The following is a 13012-nucleotide window of genomic DNA, read 5'->3' on the forward strand; positions in this document are numbered from 1 at the left end:
GGAGGACCATTACTGAGGAAGCAGGAGGGTATGGCAAGAAAGAGAAGAGGCACAACTGGCATGTGGTTGCCATGGGGGCCAACAGGAGGGTGGTTAGTCTAAAAAGAGAAGGGTTGCTGTGGAAGGAGGGTGTGGCAAGAGGAGGGAATTATGGTAAATGTGTAGGAAGGTGTACCAAGGTATTCATCCGGAATGTGGTTACCGAGGAAGGAGGAGAAAGAGAATGGTGAGAGCGGAGTAATGTAACAGTCCATCTGAGACAGCTGCTGTGAAACGCACCGTCCGAGGAGAGGATCATCGGTGGCACTACGCTTCTAGAGTGGTGGGCTGGAGAGCAGATATAGACGAAAAATGACTGTTCGTGGAAAGCTAAAAAGAGCGCCCTAGAACTGTGCAGGTGCCAGGTCGCTCTCATATTCTCAACGACAACATATATTGAAGTACAAATACCTTGACAGCTGTCACCGAATCTTGTGTTAACGAGTGGTAACCGAGTGTTCCCAGGTACAGCATTGCACAGATGCGTAGTCGCTAAATGTATACGAGCAGAATTTGTAGAAATTTTAGATGTAGTGAGCAGGAAAACACTAACAGGAAGAAAGTGCAACTCAACACACCTCGCATTCATAACACACCTCGTTGTATTTAAAAACATAGTTTATTCACAGGAGCTTTACTGTACATACAATAACAGCTATCTCAGCATTTTTCGTAAAGTACAGGGCACAGAAAGACATGACTCAGTTTCTTTACAGCGCTATTTACATTCCCCGTTGGAAGTGAGTGGATTTCTGTGTTGGCATTGAGAGTGCACAAAGGAAGCACCAGGCATTACCAGGTCTATGGCTGCAGTATTTTGGGAAGTACTTTACGCTTGACTAGACAAAGAAAATGCACAATGCAGTACTACTACTGATGGCTGAGAACTGTATCATTTCACAAACTTTTTTTAAAAATTCGGTTAACATTTGCTCGTCAGGGAAAAGGGGAAGGGGGGTGGAGGGGGTTCTAGAAGACAAAGCCCAACTTGTGTCAAACGAGAATGATGGCTGCGAAAGCAGGCTGAATTATACTGCACAGTGGTAAGGGTTGCACATATGCAGCGCTCATTATACGTGTTTCTGGATCATTCTTTTAGTGCCTTACATGATAGCCTTTTTTCTCATCCACTGTTGTCATCGTCTCAAGTACATTTGCACACACATGCATAAACAGACACACATTAAATGTACACATTACTTCATGTGCACACTTCGCACTTTTATTATTATTTACAACACGGTATAAGACACTGCTCTGCTCAAAAAACTTGCAGCAAATTGATCTCGCAAAGAGCTCAGTAGCTTTGGTAATCTTAGGAACACAAATTCAGAAGCAGAGCATCGATAGCAAACAGACTGCAACATTCATTCATATACGACATGTCCATTGCTGTGCTGGTACATGTTCCGATTTCTGAGACCTGTGACTGACACATTCTGACCGCAACAACGTAAAGATCATCTCTGAAGCACACACTGACATCCTATCCAAAGAGTATTGCTCCCGAGATGGCAGAAACGGCTAGACTATTCCGTGACTTCCATACAGTGCAGACCGGAAACATCTTTAAGATGACTTAGGCCACACAATGTTGCACCTTATAAATATTGAAGGGGATGTTGCCACAGTGCCCCAATTCACAACAGGTGCAGATTGGAAGCAGCTAAGCACTGCTCTACGTCACACGCCACATTGAACCAAACATTCCATTGGGCAGGAATGGAATGCAAACAGAATTCATACATGAATCATTCCCGTTTGTCATGTGGATGAAAAGAGCAATGCAAGAATGCATGCATGTTCTGGTAAAACTGTTCACATTCCCTTCCAGCCAAGAAGTATAATGTTGGCAGCTCCCAACAGAGTGCATGCATTATTTAATTTTTGTTTTGCTTTTTCACATTACATGCTCACTGTGTCATGGGCCACTGGTGTGCCACGTCTCGTATGCAAGCAGTGCAGCTGTGAATGTTGCGTCATGTATGATGAAGCCGCAAGTAGCTTGTTAAGTTCAAAGAGCCTGCAAAAAGTGCATATGCAAGGTATCTATTGCCATCTTTTGGCGGCTCAAAGATGCTGGTTTCGTCGTGTCTACTGGTGGGCAGCGCCGTATCGAAGAAAATGTAAAGATGACCCGCTGATGGGCCACCACACAGAGGGGTTTGAGTTCCGAAAATCGCTGCCGCAGCGGAAGCATTAAGCTGCTGTGGAACACTCAAAGCTTGTGGCAAGGAGCGCAGCTCCATTAACACCATGTGCTGCAGTCCAAGGCAGGTATTCCCTGACAGCCACTCTTTCCGTTTAAAGCCCAACAGACGGCTTTGAAGGCAGAATGGAGCAAGGAAACGAGCTGCAGCCAGGAGAAATAGAAAAATTCTCAATGAGCACCTGATGGCATTTTTAAAGTGTTCTATCGTGCTTCATACATGCCCAGGGAAATTAAAAAGAAAGGAGTCTGCTGCACATGGCAGACCTGTAATAATGGCATGAGCAACAGTGCTGTAAAAAACAAACTTCTGCTGTCACTCTCGTTGGCTGTAGTAACAGAAAACGAATACTGCTTTTAATGTGGTCGGCAAAACAGAAACCTTTCTCTAAAAGCCACATGACTATGCTTGTTGGAAAAAAATTGATGAACAAAATCTAGGTCTATGCTTGTTTTTTCCCACTGTAACCATCCTTTCTGCTGCATTTACCAGTTTTCACTCTGAAGAATTCTTCACTTTAGAGTCTCATAGAAAATCCAAAATGCCAAGGACAGAACCTCAAAACCATGGAATGCAAAACACACCCTGAACACATAACTATCTTCTAAGGTTTCAGATTTTTTAAATAATGCACTCTTTTCCCATACATCTATTTTATATTGCCCCACATTGGAAGTTACATGCAATGAGCAGTCCTAGAACTGCTTTACACGATGCTGATATGCTCGCAGCAGCCCTTAGAAACTGACCTTGTTTTCATAACATTTTATTTATTTTTTCAAATTTCAGCTGGTAAGCAGCCAAGTTCACACGTCACAGAATTTGTTGTGTCAGACCACAAGTTTAAACGGTGTGCCCCCAATATTGGGGCTTAGGATCATGCCATGCCCCTCAATGTGACAAACTGGGATAACATCAGATTTGAGACATAGCACACAGACCTGCAAATTGGGGGAAGTTTTCTACATGCTGGAATTAAGTGTGTGGAGCAATACAACACAATGCTGTTCATACAGCGATCACTTCCCACATGGTCAACATTTGTCATTACTGTCTAATGAACTTGGTATTCACAGTCAAACTGCGCCAAAGTGTGCCTTTCTACCTTCATCTTTGTATGGCCCGCATGATAGGGAAAAGCCGCTATTTTTTAGAAATGTTCTGTCCTACAGCAGACACTGCTGGCCGCTGCTTCCAATCCTACACTGCACTTGAGTCGTTCCATCTTAAGCAGTGCCACTGAAAAAAAAAGAAAAAAGTCCTCATGTTTGCACATCAACCTCTTATGCTCCCACCAATGGAGGAAGCTATGGGTGCAGAAGAGACATTGAAATCTTATACAACAGACGTCAGTGATGCAGGAAGCCCTCACATGTGTGTGTCCTGGCTGTACACTGGGAGACGCCATACTCTGTTTACAGCGTCCTTTAGAAACTTGTGGTACCTGAGAAGGACTTCCCAGTGATAGCAGTAAGTGCCGGCTAAGGAACAACCACAGTCTCGCATGGAGAGGGGGGAAAGTGTGCCAGCCACCTTCTCATCGCGTCTACGGTGACGAAGCCCGTCGCCACAGGGCTCTGGTGTCGTTCCCATTGCTGCTGCTGCTCGACAGCAGGCGTTCACAGGTGCGAGCCACTTGGTCACGGGTGGCGTGCCACCGCTGCAGGAGCTGTCATCGCAGTTCGAGGCCGTAGCGGCTCTGCTCCAGTTGCAGTGCACCAATGGCGGCTGCCAGGTGCCGAACATGGCGCGTGTTGGAGATGCCCAAAGTGCGCAGATCCTGCTCCTGCAACTGGGCGATGCGTGCCAGGTCGGAGAGCCTTGCTTCTTGAAACAGAGGCTCATACATTGGTAGGCCGAGTGAGGTGAGCCAGGGTCGAAGGCCACCTGAGTAGTCGGCCTCCATGCAGGTCCCATGGCAGGAATCAGCGAGGAAGTCATTGGGAACCTATTGCGAAAGAACATGGTGCTCAGCTGATTATAGTAGGGAGGTAGCTTTAGCTCGCACTGTCAACATTTGCCTTCCAAGCATTGCATCAAAATCCAATTTGAAACCCTTCGAGACATGTATTTTGCATCACACTTGTTTCAAGTTAGCGCGCAACTAGAATGCAACTCCTTTAGCATCTCACTCAAGGAAATGGAGAATTCGCAAAGACTCCATGAACAAGTACTCACATTTTGCTCCATTAATTTAACCCGCAAATTAGTGGAGCACATTATAAGGCATGCTGAAACAGGAACTGTGTCACTTTCTGATGCCAGCAAACTGGGCAGTGCTATAGAGCACATTCTAGTTCATGTAATTCATCTCTTTCAGTCCAGCCTGACATTACCATTCTTTTGCAGAAAAAAATTGAACCGAAGTTCTGTTAGCTTTGAAGTTACAGTATGCCCTGCACATAAGAAAATGCACTGATGGAGTGTCCTCACAAACAAAATGTGGGAAAGGTCATTTGAAGAAAAAAAACCTCTACATTTAACAACCTCTACTTTATATGTACTGACACATGGTCAGACAGCAAAATACACTTATGGTACCACAGTTTCACTCTAAAATGTTGCCTCATCTAGCCTTATGCATTCTTCTGCCTCATTTAACCAGTAATGTCATGCCCAACTTTATTACAAGCAAGGTCTTTTTATTTCAAATATATAATCTCGCATGCTTGTACAGTTTCTAGTCAAACCCAAAGTAAAATCAACTACCACATTCTCCATGAAGCATCGCTTGAGAATCAACAGCACTAAAATTACTGAATTTGTCGGATGGGCTATCATTTTGATTGCAACACCCACAATGCCATTTTTTTTTGTCGCTTTTCTTCTAGCAGACTATCACGTGACATTTGTTGACAGCGAATAAAACCAGAATTAATTATGGCAGAATTAGGTTTTTGAGACATGCATATTTACATCACTGTATTTGGTGACAAACACCAACTTCCTTATAAAGGACTTATAAAGCTGCCGTAACAGCGTATTTCTATTTAAATTGCTGCTAAATGAATGCCAGTAATTCATTACAGTCTGTAGCGTGAGAGTTCATCTGCATTTCTGGCAATATGTTTTCTTGTATTACCTCCATGCTTCTTTTGCTACTTTTCTGGACACACTGCTTTGCATTTGCACCCGGCTGATGACGAAATGAAATTCCAATCCTCTGCTGAGCTTTCATTTTCCCACACGCAAATTTTCACAGCAGGCACGGAAAGTACTCACCCCTTGTTTTCCCATGCGGTCCAATTCTGTAATACGAATTTGATCCAGGGCCTCAGCCGTCTCAGCTATGTCCCTCTGCAGCTCCTCAGAGTAGCGCTGTACAAGGGCTGGTGGTATGCCACAAAAGCCAGTCTGTGTGCAACACAAGAACAGAATACGTCACGGCACCGCTTTCAACTAACAGGCAGCTTACGGAGCACTGGAAAAAGCTTTCAATTCCATTTTTTCTCACTGGGTAGCTATGTTAGCTCAATAGCCATGGTATGGGACCACAGTTTCTTCAGTACATGAGACATAATTATACTGCCACATATTAGTCTTGCTCTCAACTACCAAGATTCCACAGCATTGCTGAATGTGACAGAGTAAACGTAGCTGCAGTTATTGCGTAAGCACACAAACTTTCTGTATGTTGGCTCCATGCTAGTGAGTGTCAAAACAATTATGGTCTTGCGTATTGCCACGCACAGGCCACTCTCCAGTATCATTTGTATTCCTTGCTTTATGTCATTTATGAAAATCATGGATTTCTCTAATACCGAGTGAGCTCATTTCGTAGTACCGTCTTACTCCATAATGTCTACACTTTTGATTTCAAATCAGCACAAGTCCTAACCAATGTTCGCCACTTAAGCTTCATGGGTGGCGTCTGTGCTTACAGTTTTAATAGCACAGGACTTGGAATCTTGTCTCGCTGCTCTTTCAAGCTAGCACAGTAGTGAGAACGAATGGTGCACTGCAGGCCAAGGTAAGGTGGAGCTATTGGCTGAGCAAAGCCATTGGCACAGTGTATTGAAGTAGTATTGCTTTCAGTAAGTTATTACACAAAGCACACAAAAACAAGCAGACTTTAGCTGAACAACTTGCCCAGTCAAAAGCCCGACTTGACATTCCAACATTACCACACCATTTTTTACCTCATGGTTTCAAGGCCATAGCTGACGTCAGTTAGTCTTAATCACAAGCACCCAACTATCTCAAGGAGCTGTTCCGGAGCCACAGCAAGCTTGGGATATGATGAAATAAAATATTCGCTTTATTTTATCTTGATGCACTCAAAGCTTCACTGAGACACTTGCCTTGTCAGTGTAAGGTTCCTGGCACAGGTCAATGCCCTCAGCAGCAAGTTTATGTTCGATGCACATGTGCAGGGATAAAGCCGCTGCTGCTGCTGCCGTCTCCTCTGCATTGTGAAGGCTTCCTTTTCTGTCAGTAGCCTTACGGGAATCGTGGGAGTCTCTCCGAAGGAAGGCAGACGCTTTCACTTTCCGAGCAAAACTGGAGCCATAAGACGTCTTGGCAGGTGATTCGGAGAGTGCCTCATCGTCAAATGATGCAGAACGGCTGTCGTCGTCGCCCACATTACCACTGAGCTTGCGAAACACATTCTGCAGGCTTTTGGGAAAGTGGTTTCGAATGCAGTCTGCCGACGCTCGGCGCAGCTCAAACCGCTCGACAGCTGCGCTCACAATTGAGGGGGGAGGAATTGGAGGTGTGTTGGTTCCATTGAAAGACCTCTCTTTCGTGTCGTCACACCTCAGTGCTGATGCATGTGGACTCTCTGGCTCAGGCACAGGAATGTTCATTTGGAAACGCAGCAGGTTGCTCCCGTTCAGAGACGAGTCACCATCACTGGACACTGAAAATGACTTGTTCTGAAAGGTGCTGTTGGGAACGCTGTCGAGATCATTGATAACACTGTCCAATGCCAGGTCAGAGCCTCCTTCTTTCACTGGGGGTAGCTCGGGACTGACAGGCTCCTCCAAGTATTCACCCAGAATTTCACCTGAAGCATAGCAAAACAAGAGATAAGGAGCTGTTGAACCATCTGTTTATTTTTTTAAAGTGCCATGCAAAATGTATTTTTCATTTCTTTCTATTGTGAGTATACTAAAGAAAATAAACGGGGATTTGAACTCCACATAACAATTACCACTGGCCACTGGTAACATGCAACATAATTGGCAGTGGCAAAATGGATGTACACTGAAATTGTGTAAAAGGGCAACTCCTGCATTCTTTTTTTTTCTGCCTCCTTCGATTTTACCTAAGTTTTTACAGTACGTCCCCTGCAGCCTTCTGACCTTTTTTGCCAAATTTGGAAATTTGGGAGCTGGGTGACATTTGCTGCAGCGCAAATGAATTTTAAAATTTCTCATTTCATGGGATTTCAACTGGCAACTTGCAAGTGAAATGTCACAGTTCGCATGCTCGTTGATATCAGCCCTGTGTTTGCTGAAGGACAAAATTTCTAGCTTGTCTCTGGTCATTTCAGACAAATTATGATGCAAGCTGTCGCCAGTTTAGCTGATCAAAGCGCACATAATGGGTTTTGTGACAGTACCTGTGATGTCAAAGTCTGGTAAAAAACCAGTTTCAGCTTCCTGTTTTTGCTATTTTAGAGTACTTCTGGTATTTAAAAAAAATTCTTTTTGTGCTGTCGAAAGAGGGAGGGGGGGGGGGGGGGGGGGGTTCTCGCTGCGTGCTGCGTGTTGTATCACTATCCACATATTGTCGCAATCTACATGTTAGGAGCACCGATGAGATTTCCTTTCAATGCAATGCATAGTACATGTGGCTGCTTTACAAGAGGCATCTTCAGCTTAGTATGCAATGACAGGTGCACACTAACCGAGATGCTGACGATAAGCCACTACGTCGTAAGCAAGCACCAAACACATGAGGTTTAATGGAAGCTGAGTTGGGTATTTCATGCGACTATATCCTAAGCGAAGCTAGCGCTTAAGAGAGTATGCCTTGACAAGGTTTTACTGCATTTGCTTATGGGCTACTGATGGAACCAGCCATTCAGCAACCATCAGTTACCAAATCGACTGTCATCCAACTTTATGGAATATATATGTCAGCAAATGCCGGGCAAAGAGTTCAAATTACCAAATTGACAAGGATGTCAAACATAAAGATATTAACTTCACTGAACTATGATATTCACTGCACTTAATTTGCTCACAGTCGGCAACAGCAAGAAAAATTTCATGGCCAGGGACCTTACCATCATGTTCAAGAAGTGCCTCCGCGGCCCTGAGAATCTGCAATTGGTGGTCTTCATTTGTGATGCCTAGGCTCTCCAAGTCCTCCTTTGTGACCTCCTTGAAAGTGTCTAGGTCTTGGTAACCGTGGAGCATAAAAACATTCACGTAATTCTGGAAAATAATTCACAATTTGAGACTGTGATTCTCTGGTTGACCCTGAGGAGCACACTACAGGTCACGGGTACATTACTGAACTTCGAAGTCTTCACTACATTACTGAGGCGCAGAGAAAAGCATGTGTAAAAAAGCCAAAACAAAGTCAAGTGGCACAGCAGAATAGTAATGTACAACCTCTGCTTACAAAACAAAAAGCTTTAAAAGAACCAACTACCGATTTTCTAAAGCACCCTTGCCTTTTCTCAAATGAAAAACCTAGAGTCCAAAGTACCTGATCATGCAATGTTTAGTTTAGAACCACCATAAAAGATCTCTAAGTATTTTTATTCAATCAGTGGGTTCATTCATCGTTATGCACCCCGATTACAGAAATAGCAGTGCAGACTGCACACTGGGAACTGTAAGAGACTGTAAGCAAATGCTTCTTCAAGCGTAGGAGCGTGACCTTTTGCTTGAAAATGTCACTGTCTTCTTTTTTTTAGAATTGTTGCATTACTTGGATGCCTTAAGAGAAGTCAGTGTACACTGCTAAGTGTCATTCCACTTATAAATGCGAATGCAAACACATGCTATGGTTCTTGCAAACTTTCCTTACACCAGAGGATGCATTCACGAGAATATGAAACTAAATAATATAGAATAAGCACGTTAATAACAACACAAAAAAAAAAAACAAGTTACGTGTGCTGGTACACGATCACATCATGGATACATGCGTAGCGCCAAAGTTCCTCTGCGAATGTCACGTTATTAAGTTCTGTGTGATTTTCCTATTAGAATTTGGCTTCCATGCAAAACAATGATATGCTGAATTCTATTAAACACAATGATCTCAAAATACATTTTGATGAATTCTTGTTGTCTTCAAGTTACACATGTAAATGCAACTAAACCATCAAAGCTGGCAAGAAGAGGCGGTCTAGAATTCAACTAGCACGCAGAGATTAGCTGCAGAAATCTCAGTTAAAAAAAAAGCATTTGCGATCTGGTCTGTTTCACTTCGTCTTTTTCAACTGTACTTTAATGGGGATAGGAACAAAGATACAATGCATGCTGTCCAAGTTAGACCAAGCTCTCAGCATGCATTACCTGCAGTGAGAACATTCCGAGCAGCTCTTCCAAGGACTCGGGCCTTTGCTCCAGCTTGGGCACACTTGGGAACCGTCGTTTCCGTGGCTTTGTTTCCGTTGGAATTTCTTCGACATTGATGAATTTAAAATGGCCCACTTTCTTGTTCGCAACACCAACCCACGTGCCTGTCGTGTTCTTGGAAAGGATGTCGATGATATCTCCCTTCTATGGCAGAGGCAGATAGAACAAGCCATGCCATCCAGTCAAGTTACAAGTCCATTGCATTACATTAAGTAGTTTTTACAGCAATAAAAGTGAGCACTGCGTTCAAGATCATAGAAGTGTAATGCTGGTAGTGTGTTTGCAAAGCTCACTTTGGTTTGACTGAAAACTGAAAAACATTTACGCTATTTAACATGAGAACCCATGTGATAGCTGCTCCATTGTGCTATATAACATCCCTTACCACACTGCGCCGGATTGTGGAAGGCGGACTCTCACACTACGCCTATGCCTATGTGCTTCCCTCTCACCATCGCCATGTGATGCTGCAGCTTTCAGATCCCTCAGTCTCCGTGCTGCACCTCTACAGTGCAAAGCTTCCTTCTTGTTCTTGCCACCCTGTGCTTCGACATAGGGAAGCGAAACCGAGACACCTACACCAACATTATGGATCCAGGGGTACGCACCATTATAACAGATATCACAGTAAAATCTGTAACTCAAAATATGTAAGACACCGCCTGTAGAGATTCCATGCTTAAAAAAAGCTACTGTGTAAATTACACCTGTCTGTCCAAAAATACGAAGTCCTAATGTACTATCCAAGCGCACAGCCCTTTTAGGGTTTTTAAAACAGCAATGTGGGAACCTCATGTGCATTGATTGAAAATATTGCAACAGATACGGCTTATTCCAGCTATATATGTAGTGTAGTGGCAAACAATGCATACGGACACCAACCTTGAACGCAAGACCGTCTTTGTCATAAGGAGACGGCACACAGTCCACGAGAGCCCGTGCCCGACCAACAAAGGGACCAAAGCACTGTGGGTTGCACTCTTCTTCGCCAATCGAGGAAGAACTCCTATTGCTGCTGGTGGGGGTATGCGCATGTATGCCTGGAGATACAAGTGGGGAGTGAGCCTGTTGAGGTTCATGACTTACTTTTTTGGGAAAACTGAGGTGCAATATCCCACACAACCAGAAATATACATGAAAACACATTCTTCTATGACAGTTTATTAGTATGGATTATAATGATAAGCTGGTAAAACTCAAAATTTTGCAGCCAGTCAGCAAGCTGCAGATGCCCTGCCAGTGTGTCGTCATTTGGATGCAACAAAAACAACTTCCAAACATTGACTGCCACACAAAAATCTCATGACAGAAGTGAACACTTTCACACCTTATAAGTACATACAAACTGCTAAAACACATGCACTTGGCCAAACATTAGTGCCTGCTCTTCTAATAATATATGACGTTCACTGAAATGGATACAGTTGTTATTAAAAAGACGTACTTGATCGAGAACCCACTGATCCACTGGGGATACTCTCTATGGAGCTTCCAGGCTGGAGGACTTCATCTTGAAGGTCCTTGTCCTCCATCTAAGTGAAAAACAAGTGGCTCCGTCAAGTACATGCAAATTGACTGTGAAATCATATTTGGTGTTACTGGTGCTAGTACCAAAGTAGGCCTGGAAGACCAGCCTATAGCCAAGCCCACAAATTAATTTTAACTCTAAATTATTTAACAATTAACAGCAACTCTATTCAAGTGGGTGCATAATGATCACATGTTATTGCATATGTGTTAAAAAGAGGATTTGAATTTTGGGGCAGCTGGTGCCTTACTCAGGCAGGATATAAAAAACTGAAGTGGAAAGACAAAGAAGATTTACATATGCAAAATGCATGCATGCATATCTGAGCATACACACATGGATGTATGCACTATCATGCTCAATATGGCATGCAATCAATCAGCACTGAGTAAACTGAGGTTTCTGCTTTATAGTAAATTGGTGCACCTTTACACAGAGCACTAAACTTTCACAGATATTCAGCGTACGTGGTTCTTTGCATCGGCAGCTAAATGCATAAATTTTCAGCACCACTGAGTCTGCACTGCTTCAAGAACTGAGCTCCTACCACATATTGCGGGTTGCAAGTCATATTGAGAGCAAAAGTACATACAGGGAATCCCATAGACATGTGGATATCAAAGGCAGTGAGTGGCACAGCTCTCTCTCTTGTGGCAAGATGGCTCTGAACAAATTTAAAGTCTTTTAAAAAATTTAAAGCCTTATTGAGTGTGTGTCGTTGCACCGGTTTCTGCTTTCACGTCAGGAGAGAGTCAGAGGACAGTACAATCTCTCAGTTTTTACAAGCCATAGAGATCCCCAGACAAGACCTTTTAATGAACTGGGAGTTGCTGCAGACCTACAATATGGGTCCAGTGAGGTACCTCGTACAAGCATGGCAAGTGTGCACACACACACACTGATAAGCATCTGTGAGTGCTCTGTGCGTGCACAAAGGTGCCACATGTGAAACCACAAAACTTAAAAAGTGCTTACTGTCCCATCGACCGAGCTCCGGCTGTTCCTGAACCGAGATATCTTTTTCTTCACATCCTTGTGGAGATGCCTGACCCGTCCTACCAGTGAGTTCCTGAGCTGTTGGTCCTGAGTTTTCTGAGTTTCGCCCATTTGCTGAAAAAAGCAAAAAGGCAACAATAAAAAAAGGCTTTATTCGCCATAGCAACACTCTAGAATGGAGACATATCTGCATTTTGCCTCCACTGAAATGTGGCTGAGAAAGAATGAGAGCAGGAAGCAAGAATTTGAGATAGGATATATACAATATGCCAAATTTGCATGAAGGTGATAGAAATCACGACAATGGGATTCTTCACAAAGAAAAAGGAACTATCACAGTGGCAAGCTGTATCCAATATTTTATTACACATCCATGAAAGAGGAGCTAAGATGACTAAGTATAAGCTGCAGCAAGACAAATGTTAACATAGATGAGCACGAGTGCGTGGACTCCTGACGTAGTCGCAATACTGCAGGGTGTTTTTTTTTTACACACCTTTTCAGCTTCCTCCTGGTCCTCGTAGTCTGAAGACTGGGACTGGCCCTCCTCACTAGCACAGTAGCTGTTGCGTGTCGGCTGCAAAATGCACAAAATAAAAAAAAACTAAATTAGTCTCCAGCTCTCGTAGCATGCATTCGTGATGCTGATGGCGCGCCGTTGAGGATCCTCCGTACCTGTCTAATGGCGAGCAAAA

General features: G+C 43.6%; 1 protein-coding gene across 1 annotated transcript in view; it reads right to left on the reverse strand.

Moving 5' to 3' along the window:
- Positions 1–639: 639 nt before the first annotated feature.
- LOC144098564 (SAM and SH3 domain-containing protein 1-like) overlaps positions 640–13012 on the reverse strand; it is a 71710-nt gene continuing 59337 nt past the window's right edge. The window contains exons 5-13 of the mRNA XM_077631307.1: positions 12814–12894; positions 12297–12431; positions 11238–11325; positions 10676–10833; positions 9731–9937; positions 8485–8635; positions 6551–7257; positions 5472–5603; positions 640–4197 (exon numbers count right to left, since the gene is read on the reverse strand). Coding sequence (XP_077487433.1) covers positions 3922–4197; positions 5472–5603; positions 6551–7257; positions 8485–8635; positions 9731–9937; positions 10676–10833; positions 11238–11325; positions 12297–12431; positions 12814–12894 — 1935 coding nt within the window. The 3' untranslated portion in view covers positions 640–3921. The remainder of the gene's footprint in view (positions 4198–5471; positions 5604–6550; positions 7258–8484; positions 8636–9730; positions 9938–10675; positions 10834–11237; positions 11326–12296; positions 12432–12813; positions 12895–13012) is intronic.

This window comes from Amblyomma americanum, chromosome 7, assembly GCF_052857255.1.
Source record: "Amblyomma americanum isolate KBUSLIRL-KWMA chromosome 7, ASM5285725v1, whole genome shotgun sequence".
Classification (NCBI taxonomy): domain Eukaryota; kingdom Metazoa; phylum Arthropoda; class Arachnida; order Ixodida; family Ixodidae; genus Amblyomma; species Amblyomma americanum.